General features: G+C 39.3%; 2 protein-coding genes across 3 annotated transcripts in view; one reads left to right on the top strand and one right to left on the bottom strand.

Annotated features, from left to right (window-relative positions):
• KLHL15 (kelch like family member 15) overlaps positions 1-1,569 on the bottom strand; it is a 34,595-nt gene extending 33,026 nt beyond the window's left edge. The window contains exons 1-2 of one of the 2 annotated variants that reach the window (XM_049835017.1): positions 1,494-1,569; positions 570-887 (exon numbers count right to left, since the gene is read on the bottom strand). The gene's annotated coding sequence lies outside the window, so the exon portion shown is untranslated. Of the gene's footprint in view, positions 1-569; positions 888-1,470 lie in introns of both variants that reach the window. The other variant, XM_049835014.1, reaches the window with a different exon arrangement.
• A 221-nt stretch (positions 1,570-1,790) lies between these two features.
• On the top strand, positions 1,791-17,209 carry EIF2S3 (eukaryotic translation initiation factor 2 subunit gamma). Its single transcript, XM_049835069.1, has 12 exons — positions 1,791-1,917; positions 4,230-4,293; positions 4,792-4,919; positions 5,043-5,164; positions 7,156-7,250; positions 8,489-8,647; positions 9,623-9,757; positions 10,674-10,768; positions 11,686-11,830; positions 12,237-12,406; positions 13,396-13,568; positions 16,458-17,209. The coding sequence occupies exons 1-12, from the start codon at positions 1,849-1,851 to the stop codon at positions 16,519-16,521; spliced, it is 1,419 nt and encodes a 472-aa protein (XP_049691026.1). The 5' UTR covers positions 1,791-1,848; the 3' UTR covers positions 16,522-17,209.
• The last annotated feature ends 60 nt before the right edge of the window (positions 17,210-17,269 follow it).

The raw sequence follows: 17,269 nt of genomic DNA, 5'->3' as shown, positions 1-17,269 counted from the left end.
GCAACTACAAGCAAGTATTGCATCATGTTCCCACTATACTTTGTGTATCTCGGTCATATGCATCTGTTGTTTTTCCCAGAAGTGAGATATTTTATACAAAACTGAAAACATCATGTTGCCTCATGAAAGATTAGGGGTGAAAATTTATCTTCCGGCCCAATGTGCAAAATTATTGGGTTGCAAGACAAAACACATATTGTCATTGGTAACACCATTATACATACTATAAGGTTTCTCACCACATGTTTATATTAATTTCTTCAAAACAAGAATGCTGGCAATGTATTTGCTCTAGGTATCTCCAGCAGAACGCACTCCTAATTCTTATATCAGGAAAGAATGGAAATAGTAGTATTTGCGAAAGTGGGAGGTTACAAGCATTGTTAAACCAGGCATACCAGTTTCACACAGATTTCTATCATCGCATTTCAATCACATGGTTGTCTGCTCCAAACCTGTTTTTTTGACCCAAGCAGTTAGCCAGGCAAAATCTGAGAACCATCACGTTTTCCAGCCAGCAAAGCCACTGTTTATGAACGTACATGTAATTTACATAACTCGTTACTTACACTGAAACCTGTTTCTCTGATCATAGAAGTCCTATGAGTAACAACCTCAACTTGAAGAGGTTTCCATGGAAGTCAGTTCAATTTCCCACGGGGAGGGTTGTGAATTTGGCCTTTAGTCTCTGTTGAACCTCTAAGCTGGCTTTCATCACTGGATCAGGGATTTTACTCAATTTTTAAAGCGTTGATGTCATACCCAAGTCTGAAAACGGCACGCATTTGGCGGGGTTTTTAGCTGTTTGGGTACAGAAGATTCAAGCTGTTCAGATCTTAGGGCATGGTCTTATGTCCGTACAGTCTCCCTAACACCAAGCACTCAGCCTACAAAAGACAGCAACAAGAGAAATGTTGAAATTCAAAATCTTATCAGGCTGATGGCCAGCAGAGATTACTAACATACGTACAGTGAGACTTTACTGTTCAAGCAGATAAGCTGATCAGACATCAAATTAAATATGCTCATTTCCCGTACATACAAGCATATCTTGCTCCAGTTTTACCCCCATCTTCCTTTCTGCATCACACCCACTCGCTGCCCCAACCAAACCTACACCGCCACGCTGTGAGACAAATATCGATGCGTAAACCCCAAACACTGGATGAATCTCCTTTTTCGGTGTATCTTTCAACCGAACTAGGTCCCCACCCCGATCACCCTACCGAAGCAGCGGCGGTACTTGACGCCCGTAACTACACGCAGCACCGAGTAACCGCAGCCTGTCAAAAGACAGCCTGTTTCTCACAGAAATACTTCCAGGCGCCGATTCCCCTGACCTCCGTCCCCACAGCAGTAACCCAAAGCCGCAAATAAAACCACCCACTCGAGCTCCCCGGGGGTCCCTTTTACCCGCCCCCCCCCCCCCCCCCCCCCCGCCGCCGCCGCCGCCTCAGGGCCGCCCCTCACCGCCCTCAGCCCACGACCGTTACCCGGCGGCAGGCGCGAGGCGCGCTCCCGCCGCCGCCGCCCCGCGCATGCGCAGGGCCCTCCCTCCCCTGGCTGGCGGCACCGACGCTACGCGGAACAGCAGGCCCGGTTGCATCATCCGGCCGTGAGGGCGACGGCTGGGGGTCCTTCTCGGGGTTGCCCCGCGGCGCGCCTGAGCCGCTCCCGCTCCGCAGAGGGGCTGACGGCGGTCCCGCAACCGTTCACCGCGGCGGGTCTCCGCAGACGGGCGTCCGCACCGCGGTCGGTGTGTGTCGGGTACCGCGGTGGCGGCGGTGGACGGGTTGAGCCGGGGGTCAGGCGGGCGCCCGGGCGTCCTCGCTTCCTCTTCGGGCCAAGATGGCGGGGGATGAGGCGGGAGTGACTCTGGGGCAGCCGCACCTCAGCCGGCAGGACCTCGCCACCTTGGTGAGACTCGCCCGAGGGGGCGACCAGGGGGACGGGGGCGAGTTGCCACGGGCGGGGGCGCCGAGGAAGGGCGGTTGAGGGCAGCGGGGCGGCCGGGCGGGCCGTTGTGGGCGTGGGGGAGAGGCGGCTGGAGGCTGAGGGGGATCCGGGCCTCCCTCCGGGCCCCGCCGCGGCGCTTGCGGCCGGTGGGGGGGGGGGGGGGGGGGCGAATTGCAGCACGTCGGGGCTGAGGGAAGGAGGGAGGAAGACGCGGGGCCTGAGCGGCGGCGCCGGGAGCTGGTCAGGCCGGTCGCAGCGGGTTTGGGTTGCCTGGGTGAGGCGCTTGGTTTTGCCGGTGGGCCGAGTCCCGGGCTCGGTGGGCAGGCGAGGGAAGCCGTTGTGTGACCTGCAGTTTCCCCCTTGTAAGGGCTGGCCTGCTTAGTGAAGTTAAAGGCTCTCTCTCTCCGAAGCATAACCATAAACTGGTATTCCCTTTCCCCAGCAGGCTAGATGAAGTGGTTGCCAGCCCTGTGTTGGTTGCTCTACTAAGAAAGTTTTCTTGACTCCCAAGAAAACCGGTTGCAGTGGTCGGTCTCTTGCTGTGGCAGTCTCGACGATTAAATGTCTCGCTTGAGCTGTCCCACTTATCACACATATATGCAGACAAAAACCAGACTCATGTATGCAGACAAAAACAGTCAAAAATCCTATTGCTGCCTCCCCGGTGTTCAGCAAACTAGCAGAGCTTATTTGTCTTTACAGCAATAACATTTGATGCTCTTGGGGTTTGAGTACAAGAATTCTTTTTGTGTTATAGCTAAGCATATTGATATTCATCAGTGAAGCACGTTAGTAATTTCAAAAAGTTTCTTTACTTCCTTTTGTTGTTGACCATGGCATTTGTCAGTCAGAAAGAGCAGAGATAGACCTAGCTGGGAGGTCAGTCAGAATTATTACCTTTAAGGCCAATTTTGTACATTTTCAGTTGGCCCTCGAATGCTTACAATTGACTGGAGCTTATAGCTAACTCAGCCTTATACCAGTCTTGAGGAAAAAATTGCATGCATGCATAATTGTGTGCACCAGGAACAATTCTCTTGATGACAGGATTTGCATCACGCTTATGTGCTAGTCACCCTACTAGATGGTGCCATCTGCAGGTCATGTTCCCATCGTAGACTTTGGTGTGCATAGTCATTTTAAGTTAGATATACAAGAACTATAAATGTAATTGCCTGTGTTAGGTGGACAAAACTTGTTTTGTATTGAACGCGAATATTTTATTCATGTAATGCTTGGGAATAGAATGAGTGAGCTTACATTTTTGTACAGATGTGTTTTAAGTTTATTTGCTTGTTATGCACAGAACCTGCATGTAACAGTTTAAACCATATATGGTTTAATATAAACTAGTGTCTGTGCGTTATTTGCATCTTAGCAAAATCTTTATATCCTGTCCTGCACTGAGGACTCTTGGCACTGTGAATCTTTGCTTGAACTGAGCAGTTCATCCATATGAATTCAGTGCAAGATGGAAATGAACTGTAAACAGTTTCAAAAATAGTATAGCGGAACATTACAGTGGATTCCAATATTTGGACAAACAGCTTTAAAAAACCCAAAACATCTCTTTCATAGTTGGCTTTTGAACTATACAAAATGTATCTGTAAGTGTTTTGATTTGCCAGGTGCTACCAGTAGGTTCATGCAACAGGCTGTTTAAGACAGCAGAATTTTTGTCTTGTACCTAAGTAGCAATAACAGTATTTGAGGAAAAAGTAGCCATTTAAAAAAAAATTAAAAATTAAATCCATGGTAGTAATGAAATCTCTGGACCTCCTGACTCCAAAGTGTTAGTTGTAATTATATATTGACTCTAATGGAACCTTATGCAGATTAAACAACAGTTTATTGACAAACCTTTGTTTTTTTAAACTTAGGTGCAGTTCACCATGTAGCCCCTGAAAAGTTAATTTAAATTTGCTTGTTATGTGTAATTTAAAGTTTGGGGGTAGGTAAGGGGAATTTTGTGTGTTAGAGCTTCTTTTGAGTTTGGTTTTTGTTTACTTCCATCCTTTAACACCTTGCAGCCTATACCATTTTACAACCAGTGTTTTGATGTGCAACCTATGCTGATTTACAGTCAGGATTTTGTTCACTTTTTGTCCCATTTCAGATACTTAAAAGACTGGAATGCATACCTAGAATTATTTTAATGAGCTTGGTTGGATTTTTCTGAATAGAACTACTGGATAATTTTTAAGAAGATACCTATAGTAGTCTCTGAACATTTAGATAAAAGATGAATAAATTCTAAAATCTCCCTCATACAGGATGTTACCAAGTTGACGCCTCTTTCACCGGAAGTCATCAGCAGACAAGCAACGATTAATATAGGTAAAAACAAACTTCTGAAAAAGAGGGGTGCGTTAATGTGACTCTGGTGCTCATACAGTAGCATATGGTACCTATGTGAGAACATTTTAAGAAATTCTTATTGAAACAGTAATATATATACAGTGTTTTCATAATAAATTTTATCAAGGTGCAGGAAGAGACTTGTCAAACCCTTTTAACTTGAAAAGCACCAATTTTACTTCACTGTAAACACTGTTGAATGAAGTGGGGTATAGTTGCTAAAGCAAAGTTTATTTTACCTTAAAATTAAGCATTGAAATGAGTTTCATGAAAATGCAAAGATCTGTCCATTGGGAGCTCAATTTAGGATCTTGTTTGCTTAAACAAAAATTATTACGAAACCCATACATGCTTCTGATGGGAGCTCTGGACTTACTGGCTGTGGAGAGTTTGGGGTAATTATGTGTTGATCATAATGGAACATTGCACAAAATTAAACAATGGTTTATTGACAAAACATCTGCTTTTACTACATAGGTACAATTGGTCATGTAGCCCATGGAAAGTCGACAGTAGTCAAAGCTATATCTGGAGTTCATACTGTCAGATTTAAAAATGAACTGGAAAGAAATATTACAATCAAGCTGGGTTATGCTAATGCAAAGGTGAGTCATTACTATAAATCTAGCAAATATGTTGCTAATATATTTCAGAATAGATGCACGTTATAGGTAACTAACCCTTGATGAATTAAACTTTTTTTCTCAATTTTTAAAAATTACATACAGATTTACAAGCTGGATGACCCAAGCTGTTCCCGGCCAGAGTGTTACCGATCCTGTGGAAGTAGCACCCCAGATGAATTCCCTACGGATATTCCTGGCACCAAAGGGAACTTTAAACTAGTCAGGTAACTGCTGTAAAATGAATGGTATAATTTGTGTTTCCTTCCTTTTACATAACTGAAAATAGTCAGGATTGAGCTGTAAGCTGAATGAATTGTTATGGCAGACCACATGTTCTTAGATACCTTAGATCAGGGGTGCCCAGTATCATCCAAACTGCCTTGTTTTTATTAGTCGTGATGCACAGTCCATGGTAGAGCACAGCTGTGTCTTCTGTCCTTGGGTATTTGCAGGACTCTGAAGTGAAATTTTTCTGGTATTAGTACAAGTACATTTTAAAGCCACTAAAATGAGAACTAATGTGGATCTCTCAAATGCATCTTTAAAAGTTCTTTCTGGAGGGTGCCCTTTGTTAAACTTTTTCTTCCTAGAAAAACTCTTTCTTCCTAGAGGCAGAAAACTTTTCAAAGTTCCTAAAATGAATCTATGAAAGGCTGATGCTTAATGTGACATCAGGCCTCTAACTGGAGGCCAGGTATTCTTTATTAACTTGTTGTGGTTTAACCCCAGCTGGCAATTAAGCACCACACAGCTGGTTGATCACTTTCCCCCCTTGGCCCGCAGTGGGATGGGGGAGACAATTGCGGGGGGGGAGGCGGCGGGTAAAACTCCTGGGTTGAGATAAAGCAGTTTAATAAAACAGAAAAGGAAGGGAAAATAATAATAATAAAACATAAAATATACAAGAGATACACAATACAATTGCTCACCGCCCACTGACCAATGCCCAGCCAGTCCCTGAGCCACGGTGCCGCCTGGCCAACTCCCTCCAGTTTACATACTGGGCATGACATCATACAGTCTGGACTACCCCTTTGGCTTATTTGGGTCAGCTGTCCTTGCTGTGTCCCCTTCGAGCTTCTTGTGCACTCCCAGCCTCTGCTGGCAGGGCAGTATGAGAAGCTGAAAAGTCCTTGACTTAGTATAAACACTGCTTAGCAACAGCTAAAACATCAGTGTGTTATAACATTCTCATCCCTAAATCCAAAACACAGCATTATACCAGCTGCTAAGAAGAAAATTGACTTTACTCCAGCCGAAACCAGGACTTCATTTCTAATAAAGTATAGCATGGTCACTATGCAAGCGTAGTAACCACAACAGTTGTTACATGGGTCTTCACAATGATCGCTCAAATGAGAGTAGTCACGAAGGCTGTTGTACGACAAGATTCCTAGTTCATGGTTATGTATAAAACACATGTAGTGCTGTAATCACGTATTTCCTTCCTTTCCTCAGACTCCCAGTAGAGCACTTGCTCTAACAAAAACTTCTGTTGAAGTGTGACAGTCGTGCAGCCATTGTTAAACTATTGGTTAAAAGCTTTGGATTCTTTGTCTTACCGTTTATTTGCTTATAGTAGATTTTTACATTGTTAGCGAAGCAGCAAATTAGTCCCTTGCTTTTTGGTGGCATGCTACCAGAAAACAAGTATTCTTCACTGAATAGGTTCAGGCAAGAATGTAGTGAATTGACCGTTATGGTCTGCACAATAAAATCATAAGGTTGGAACTAAGAGCTGTAACACTGCAGAGAAGTCTTTGAAGTGCAATTATAACCATGTGATTAAAGATGCATAATTTTCTAAAATCGGAGAATGGGAGACGTCTTTTAAAAGAGATAAGAGAAATCCTGTGTGGTGTCTGTGTTGTTTGGGGTTTTGTGTTTTTGTGTTTTTTTTTATTCTGGTGCATTTACATCTGGTCTAATTTACAAGTAAATTTGGGAAATATTAAAGCAGTACCTAATATGGATATATGTTATCAAATCTTAAAACTCAGAACAACTATTCAGTAGTCTTTGTGTTCTTTTAGAACTTTTTTGAAAACACTTTTAAGGTATTACTTCTCAGCATCTGTCTTGAAATGTTTTGTTTATCTATCTGTTTTAAGGATGCTTTTAACTTTTGTGTCTGCCTAGCCACTCACGTAAATCAGTCAGAGAAATTGTTGATAATTTAGCTTTTGGACTTCTTTTTAACCTTCTTCTACAACAGGCATGTCTCTTTTGTGGATTGTCCTGGCCATGATATTTTGATGGCTACTATGTTGAACGGTGCAGCAGTAATGGATGCAGCTTTACTGTTGATAGGTAATGATTGCTACACAAAAGCAGAGCTCTATTTTTTAATATCATGAAGCAACTTTATATGGGTTTTAAAATTTAGTGGGGTGGGGTAAGTAATTAAAACAAGTGAATGCTTTTGAGATGTGTTTAAGAAAAAAAGTGATGGTACAAAGAAAATGTACCCTAACACGCTGGGGTTTTTTAAACATCACTATACATACTCATTAGTCTGGTAGCTGGCCCAATTGATAGAAGATTAGTTAGGTAAGAGGAAATCTTGTAGTGGTATAGTACTGTAAAATTTTTACCGTTTTATGGAAACAGATTAGCTACAGGTCCATTCTGAGTTTCTCTGAAGCTTCAGTTTGCTTTAAGTAAGTATGTAGCCTTTGCCTTACAGGAAAGTCCACAGACATCAGTACAAACAGTAAATCCAGATGAATATGGGCAAAATCAAGGTACAGGTGATTTATCTTGATTCAGACAATTTTTGTTCTGATTTGCAACCAATAGGAAGAGAGTAAAACTGATTTTTATATGTCTATAGAACAATTCAGTGTTGTGCAGTGATAAATAGTAATTATCTTACCTAGAATAGGGCATGTCAACAAACAAGGAAAACGGCTTCAGATATTGTACTTCAGATAGCCTGAGAGAGATGATGAGCTGTCATTCCTTCTGCGTGTTTAGATCTAGAAAGTGAGATTAACCACCATAATGGCACATCAGGCCAAAGTTGGCTTCTTGGATGGCTGAAATCTAAACTATGCTGATAACTGCCCCATTCATATACTTGATATATTTATAGTGCATTACAGAGTTTGGGGATCTTGGCATTTTTATGGCTTTAGTGATAAGAAAATGCCATAGAATTTTAAGATACTTCTTGAAAGGTGAAATGTCCATTATGCTACAGTCAGTATTGAGATGTCTGGAGACCTAAAGGATGGAATAAGTCAAGTAGGCACAAGTTAGCTGTCAGTATCTTTGAAAATTTTATATGTGTGTTTCTCCTGGGAGAAAGTAGAATAGGGGAACCACTCTGGCAACCTCTCATCTGTCATATATTGTGTGGATGTTACTGTTCTGGGGAAGAGTAGGTGCTTATTAACTTGGATGCTTCACAGGTAGCTTACTGAGAGGTGACTGTCTTTTTCTTTGGTTTTTTTTTTATAAAGATACAATGGAAGGTAGATGTCCTAACTGTAGGAGTTTTGTCTATTTTTATAGTTTCTATATTGCAGTCACTTTTCTTCTTTCAGCTGGTAATGAGTCATGCCCTCAACCCCAGACCTCAGAACATCTAGCTGCTATAGAAATCATGAAACTGAAACACATTTTGATTCTACAGAATAAGATTGATTTGGTGAAGGAGAGCCAGGCTAAAGAACAGTATGAACAGATTCTTGCATTTGTACAAGGTAAGTTTTCAACAGCAGAAATCCAGTTAGTGGTGGAAATACTTCAGTGCTGGAACATGGACATTATGGTTCTCTATATTTTTATAGAAAAGCTTCTCTTACCTAGACAATGTTGGTGTACATAGTCTGTTAATCTAAAAAACCAGACCATTGGCGTTTTGCTTCTTACCCGTTTCAGACTGCTTATGTACAATAGTGTTAAGGCTGTTGGTCGGAGCTCTTGATGTAAAACTAATAGCAATAGCTCTTCTCTAGTAGCTTTCACTGAATTTGTGGTTTCTTCTTGGTATTGTTTCTTCTCAGATTGTTTCTTTGGTAGAGATTTTACTGTAGTACAGGAGAGAATGAAGCAGTGCTTGTTAGGGGCACCTTGTAGGTATAAAAGTATTCGTTTCTCCTACCGAATCACAAAAGATTGGTCTTTTATCTCCCTCTGTAAGTCCAGTTCAGGCAGTGTTATCCTACTCTGTCCATGAAGTTCTGTTCAACTTCAATCTAGTGCTTTGAGTTTCATCTTTCCCAGGAGGTTCCACTGGCTTCCCTGCTTATCTGTTTTATCTGGGGTATGTGAAAAGCTGCAGAGCTAGATTGTCACCATCAAAACTAGCCAATGGGTCTTTTTTTTTTTTTTTTTAAATTAGTTCAGAACTGTTGTCTTGCATACGCTGTTCTTAACAGCTATTTCAGAGTGGCTTGATGTGTAAATTTGGAGTTTGAGAACCAGAGTTATCACAAGAAACATGGATATAATTAAAACTAATAATATTTAATAAGCCTTGATAACTAAATGCATCCTTCCATAAAATTAGGATTTTTGTTGAAGTGAAGGGCAAACACTCTGATAGTTACTGCTTTGGGAAGTACGCATAAAATGTGCCTTGGTATTCATTAGTATTGTTAACAGTGACAGAACACTTGGTCATATTGCTGTAAATACTATATTAAAGCTTGATGTTGAACTTGATTTTGTTTTAGGTACAGTTGCAGAAGGAGCTCCAATAATTCCAATCTCGGCACAGCTGAAATACAACATTGAGGTAGTTTGCGAGTATATAGTGAAGAAAATCCCAGTCCCTTTGCGAGACTTCACATCTGAACCAAGGCTTATTGGTATGTAAATGCTTAGGTCTGGGCTTTTGTGGCTAACCATTTACTACGGGTATCTACAGTTAGAATAGCATGTTGCTGAATGCTTTAAAAAGAGGTAGGTTTAAAAGGAGTGTGCTCTTACTTTAAAACTTGCATATTTTCTGAGAGCTGTATTGTTTGTTCATAGTTAATTGCTATAGTTAAATCTATTTGAGGTACTTGCTGGTTTTTGTGTATATTCTATGCGTATGACAGCGTTAAAATGCAATAAAGACAAGAAATTTATTTCCTTTAGTTGCTGTAAATTTAAATTTTTTTAACAAAGTACTGACAAACTGTTGAATTTGAAAATTAAATTATTTCCATGAAACTAGGTAGCCTGGTTAGATTTTCTGTGTTAGTCTTCTGTCTCCTGGATATAATTGTCAAAGTCTCAGTTCTTGTCCAGCATATTACAAAATTCAGTTCCACTGCGATGAATCCATTTGTTTGCCCTTTTTTCCACATAAAACATGGGAGACCTACAAAACATGTTCAGAATGCATAAAAATTGACCCCATTAAAACAAGGTTCCAGTCTTCACAATTGACATTGTGAATATTGAAAGGGTTTTGTAATATAATTGATCACTGCGTTCTTTTTCAAATACTGAACTTGATAACTTAATTTCTGCTATTCAGGAACAGTTTTAAGAAACACTCAGGTTTATGAGCAGCTTAAATGGTTTTGAGAACAAAATCAGCTATATAGTTATAAATTCAGAATAAAATATTCATCATGTTTTAGTGTTCTTCCTGAATTATGTTTTTATAATATTGATAAACATGTGTATACCTTCATAAGTATAGGGAAGGAGTCAAAGTTGCTGAAGAAAGACACTAATTCTTTTAAAAACCTGATCTTAAATATAAACCTGATTATGGTCTATTCTTTTCAGTAATTAGATCTTTTGATGTCAACAAGCCTGGCTGTGAAGTTGATGACCTTAAGGGAGGTGTAGCTGGTGGCAGTATTCTAAAGGGTGTTTTAAAGGTAACCTTTCCCTTTTCTTTTCTGGAGGTTTGTAATGACAATATTGAGTAGAGTTTTTCCATGCTTAGCATAAAATGAATCTATATAATAAATTTCTTTTTAAAGTAGAATACAGTCAGGTGGCAGTTACCCTTTCTGTCTGTGTCTTGTTTTTACTTCCTGTTTTAAAATACCAGAACAAGAAACACTGATTTTTATTTTTTAAATATATTTTTGTTACTGTAGTCTTAACTTTTGCTAACTATGATCCTGATTTCATTGCTTACAAAAACTGAGGGAGCTATTTTTTTTCTGTGCTACCACTTTTACTTGGGGAGGAGGGGAGCAAAAGAACTTTAAAAGTACATTGGAAATGGGTGTGGGTTCCCACAGGTGCCACTTCCTCATTTACGTATTCTGTATATTTTTATTTTTTATTTTGCTTGTGGGATACTGTCAATAGACGGAAACTTTAAAAGTTGCTCTGCTAGACTGGAGAGCAAACTACATCTCTGAACATTTATACAATTTGTATTTTCTTTGTCTTGTGGTTTATTGATGCTGATCGGTTACACCGATCAAATTAGCTCAATTTTTCTCAGTGCTGTAACATTTCTAAATGAAATGTCACTTTTAAAAACTAAAGTAAAATTTAAATGTTGGAACTATTGCTGATAAAGATCCTTTGCTAAAGCAGTTTTCAGAATTGTATTGAAAAAAAATCAATTCTTACATTAGCTATAAGATACAGAGCTTTCAGTATTGTTCAGTTAGCAGTAAACAGCGCAACAGAAGTTCTAGAAGTTCTACAGTAGCCAAGAACTAAGGACTTTTATAAATAGTAGATCTTGGGATAAGTAGGTCTTATCTGTGACTAGGAGGTAGCTTTATGTTCCTGTGAAACAACCAGTTAATCACTTTTTCACTTCTGTAATTAGGTGGGCCAGGAAATTGAGGTCCGGCCTGGAATTGTGTCCAAGGACAGTGAAGGAAAACTCATGTGCAAGCCAATCTTTTCCAAAATTGTGTCACTCTTTGCCGAACACAATGATCTACAATATGCTGCTCCAGGAGGTCTTATAGGTAAGATTATTCTCTTAGGAAAAGACTTCTTTATGCTTATTGAAAACACTTGTTATCATTCAACAGTGCATTTCAGTGTAGTAAACAAAGAGGCTATGAGCGATTTCAAATAATTCATATATGTAGAGAGACAACATGGGTGTGAAAATTAGATATTTAATAAATAATTTTCCTGAATGTCACTGGCCAATATAGATCAACTTGCATTGTTAATTGTACCAGCTTTAACAGTAGAATATTTCTTCACCTGTTTAGACAGAGCTCATAGTCAAGTGCTGCCCAGGTAATAGGGAATTGCCAGTACGTCCTCAGTTTGCTGTTTTTAAATCTCCTTCAAATATTTTAATACGTAAATGTGACAGCTACCTTTCAGTTACTCTTTGTGACTTTCCTTGTTGTGTTGTAGGTGTTGGAACTAAGATTGATCCAACTTTGTGTCGGGCTGACCGAATGGTAGGCCAAGTTCTTGGTGCAGTTGGAGCACTGCCAGAAATATTTACAGAGCTAGAGATTTCCTATTTCTTGCTGAGACGACTATTAGGTGTGCGCACTGAAGGAGACAAGAAAGCTGCGAAGGTCTGTACCCCTTTTTTGGTTTTCCTGATTTCTCTTCTTGTGCTAAGTTTTATTAGTATATACATTTTTTTGATCTTATGTAGTAATTTTGTCTCCCTGTTCATATATGCTTGTCACTAAACTTACCTGCATATTTAATATTACAGAATAATGCTTTTCAGAGGAGTAGGAATTCATATCAGAGTAGTTTAAAGTAGTGTAAAGTATTTGTGTCCTGAAGCTAGGTATTCTTCCAAACACATTGGTAGTTGTTTTCCTTTGTTGTCAGCCTATTCCTTTGTACAATAATTAGTTTTATGCACATGCCGATCTACTTCCTACTTCCATATGTTTTGTAGATTATCTCTCTGAAGAACTTTTTAAAGCTAAGTATTTTTGAAAGACTGTAGTTGAAAAGAAACTGAACTTGATGCATGGCACAGTCGTGTGTTCCATAGTCCGTTTTACACAAATCAAACTAGAAGATCATAGTTTTCCCCGTTAGCATTAAAATCTATAAACTGCTTCATGCAACAGTATGTTAAGTGCTTCAGTGCTCTCTTTATCTTGTGAAATGAATTATTTTTCGAAAAATCTTGTTGATGTATGTAGGCATAAGGGAAATGAGAATATCCAGATTATCTTAGAGTGGTATAACATTCCAGTTTGTAGCAATATCTGAGACTGTTTACACTTTTAATACAGTATGTGCAATCATTATGTTTTATAGAAAATGTAGAGAAATCCCAAGAAAGTATATCATACCAAGAACCTACAGTACTATGTGCACAACATATTTATGTATTTGTCCTTTCACATACAAACTTTATCCACTGACAGTACTGTGCATGGTTTGTGTGTGGGGATATTTATAGTTTTTGCATTTCTCAGCTATATCTTTTTTTGTGGCATGTGGTAACAGAAGATATGGATATTGTCTGTGTTTTGGTTTGGGTTTTTTTTTTTAATACTAAAGCTTACGTTTCAGAGTTTTGTATGTCTGTCTTCAGGTGCAAAAATTATCGAAGAATGAAGTTTTGATGGTAAACATAGGATCCTTATCTACTGGAGGGAGAGTCAGTGCAGTAAAGGCTGATTTGGGGAAGATTGTGCTAACTAACCCAGTATGCACAGAAGTGGGAGAAAAAATTGCCCTGAGTCGAAGAGTTGAGAAACACTGGCGGTAAGTTAGTGCTAAATTGGTAGAGTACCTGGTTGTTATATCGTTAACAAAAAAAATACATGGATCTGATTTTGTTCTAGAATAGGTAAGTGTATGTCTGTTTTAAAAATTCTTCTGGATTCTCTAACACGTTGACACCATTATTGTGGAATGCTTCATTTCATTACTAGCCTATTTTTTCAGAGAAGCACTATAATTGGGTAGATACCTATTAGTTAACAGACCAAGAAACATCTGAGGTTCACGTTTTGTTGCCAAAACTGCCATTTGAGCTAACAGCAGGCAATCTTGGCAGAGCAGTTTGGAAATTCTGGTAATGTTAAGTCAAAGCTTGTCTTTATAAACACCTAAGTCAATGGTGTTCTACCTGTGGAGCTGTATACGATTCCTACTGCAACCTTGAAGTAATAACAGGGGAACGGAGGAGGGACATTCTAAGGTTCAAGTAGTTTATGTACTATGAGCAGAGAGGAAAGAAAAAGGTATCAACTGGATTGACCCATTCAGATTACAAATATAATATGTCTGACTGCACAGAAGTGTCTGGAGGCTGAAAATGATGAGCAGAATTGGTTGATGATTCATTTTAATCTTAGTGCCATACTTCTTTTTAGATGATTATGCATACGGTACATGTTACATGTTCCATAATACTACATGAGCATCATAAGAACTTAAGGGTATTTAGATGCGTTGACCCTGCACAGCTCTTGTAAAAATGGCCGTGTCCCCTTATACTACAAGAAGTCTCTACTGTATGAAAAAGAACTAAGCTTTAAATATCCATGGATGCATGTTTCTTTTTCAGATCAACAAGAAAGCATAGATGGGAATTTAGTGCCTGCTGTCTCAGAGCTAGCTGACAAATTATGGAAGAGATTACTCCCTGAAAAAAAACCCCAACAAATAACAAGGAAAAAGATAACATGTCTTGACAGTAGGAGGAAAAAAAAAAGAAAAGGCAGGACCCAAATTAAGTCAGGGAAAGCAGAAGGAAGAGGAGAAACTGTTTATATTGGAAATTATGCTTTTTTTTTTTTCCAGCTATAGACTGCTAGCCAATGTAAATTTTAATGTGAGTTTTGTTGCTTCTGTAGATTACTTCCCACTTGAAAAACATGACCAAATTTTGCTGGAAAGCCTGCTTGACTCTGGATTATGGGGTGGGCGAGTAGTGGCAGCCTACTATAAAGATCCTGTTATTAAAAAGTTGCCTTCTGTGCTGTATTAAAAGGATAGAGAGACAACATAAGGAAACGAAGTTGAGAAAAGGGAAAGGAGGCAAACTGGGAAGAGCAGCATAATAAAATCCAGTTGGAGTAAAGATAATGTACGGTTGGTACTGTGAAAAGGAACTTGTAGCTTGAGGCAATGGGGTACTGAAAAGATGGAAGAAAGTGAGAATGCAAGAGATGAAAAGGAGGTATAGAAAGTAAATACATAGAGGCATAGAGATTAAACAGCAAATGGCCAAGCAAACGGGATACACTAGTGATTCCAGGGAATGGTGAATTCAAAAGTGGACTAGTTGTAAGCTATGGATGTGGCCCTAAAAAGTGGGAAGTGCTGGGCTTATATGCTTCAGTTCCTTTTCTGGTGTCCAGAGACAGGCTCTACTGCTTAGCAAATTAAATTGAGATGCACATGTGGTTTCTGTGTATCTCCTTGCCAGAAATTGGGAATGTTTTAAAGGATGTATTGATGACATGGACTGCCTGCTGACTGTGGAAATGGACATAATCTTAATTTCCTTACAAAAGCTTATTTTTCTGAGGCAACAGTGGCCTGCAAAAGGGGCCTTAATTTTACTGAATAGTAGAACTTACCTAAGAGTTGAGTTGTCTGGGAAGTGGACTCATTACCCAGTGTGCAACAAGCCAATAATCACACACTCGGGAGAGACATTATTTCATTTTTGCGCAAAGATGGGTGCTAGGTGGTAATTCCACAAAGCTAGCACACCCTGCAATTAAGCAAGCAAGCAATTTATACAGTTTTAGATTCACCTACTTAGTTTCCAAAGTCCTTCCCCAAAATCTTTATTGGTAGTCGCTTATCTGCCACCATTTCTACTGGGCTAAGGTTTTCTCTGCTTTGAGTTAGAAGTGCAGTGTTCTTTTATTCTACAGTGCATGCTCAAGGAGCATGTGGGGGGTAAATTGTTTAGGTCTTGAATTGAGTCGGTGGTCACCATCTCCCCTGCCGCCTTTACTTCGCCCCTAGTTCACGTTTCTTTGGTAATCAGCCGGTGCCTTCTGGAGCAGAATGTTTCCTTTTGATCAGTCTTTAGTTCCTTTTGCAAGGGTATAGTTGGCAAAGTCTGCATTGTTTATATAAAGTAAGGAGGTCTACAGAGTGAAACTATAGAGTAATTGTCATCCTTGAAGGACAATGCATTGTGTTTAACCGTAAATTAAGCAGTATCACCACAGTTAGGCCATAACTCAAACATTACCCTTATAGGTTACACGTTCAGTGAGAGTAACAGCTCTTTATAATCTTACTATCATCTTGTCTGAATTTTCACATTTTCATTTCTATTTGAAAGTAATGCAGCACTTCAGCATAGGTGAAATAGATCAAGCTGTGAATAGATTTACAGTCCACCAGTACAATGTAAGTTGCAACATTTTCAGATTTTTAGTTTACTGTTCAAAGGTACATCCTTAGCTGATTACAAATGTACAAATGCTCTTTGTCCCTCATCCTTTTTTATTCTGTGTTTCTGCTAACCAGTCTTAGATCTTGTAGGATGTTTTGGGTAGGAGACAAGTGGAGAAAATTCAAATTGTGAGAACTGAAGGCGTAAGAATGACAAGAGGCTGTTGATTTATCCAGGATATTTCTGTCTACTATTAAAAGTAACATTAAACTTTTTTCTTTTTGCAGTTTAATTGGTTGGGGTCAAATCAGAAGAGGAGTGACAATCAAGCCAACTGTTGATGATGACTGAAGAACAAAAGAGGGTGCTTCATTTTTAAGGATGAAGTGCCTATTTCTATTTTGGAGGGGGTATATTTTCACAGTGGAATTGGAAGCTGTGCAAACAGTATCTTTGAGTTGTATGGCTGTCCTTGTACATGTTATTGAATTTTACCCTCTTACTAAAATACTAGTCACTATCGCCATTAAAAGTGTAAAAGAATTGGTGTAGAAGTGGGTTTAATTATCCACATTTTAGTAGAAATTAATTGTACATGTCTCATGGCATGTCTAATTTATGTCGTTTTGTGTTTCGGACATACCTGTTTAATATCAGTCAAGCCAGCCCCAGTGTAACACACAAATCATAAATCTGGTATTGAAATAAAATATTGCTTATTTTCATTAATCCATACAATTTTTCTGAGTAACAAAAGACTGCAGTGATGGTTCAACCAGTACAAGAATTAAAAGCAGAAAACCAAGCTCTTCTTGAAGACTAGTACCCTTTCTGACAACATCTTGTTTTGTTTAGATAGCTGTTGACAGCAAAAACTTTCTTCCTTGGTTTGTATGGTTCCGACTTTAGGATTCTAGCTGTATTACACATTGTAATTAGGATGGCAATGTTGACTGACTTAAATTTGTCACTTCCAGTATAACAAGTTTTGGTTGATCCCCCAAAGAAAAACTACAAGTAAACTGCATCTGAACTGGCAGTACTGTTTCTGACCTTATTTTAGAATGGATTTATGAAAAGAATGTGATTTAATTTGAAA

Source organism: Accipiter gentilis, chromosome 32 (genome assembly GCF_929443795.1).
Source record: "Accipiter gentilis chromosome 32, bAccGen1.1, whole genome shotgun sequence".
Classification (NCBI taxonomy): Eukaryota; Metazoa; Chordata; class Aves; order Accipitriformes; family Accipitridae; genus Astur; species Astur gentilis.
This window is presented reverse-complemented; position numbering and strand designations above follow the sequence as displayed.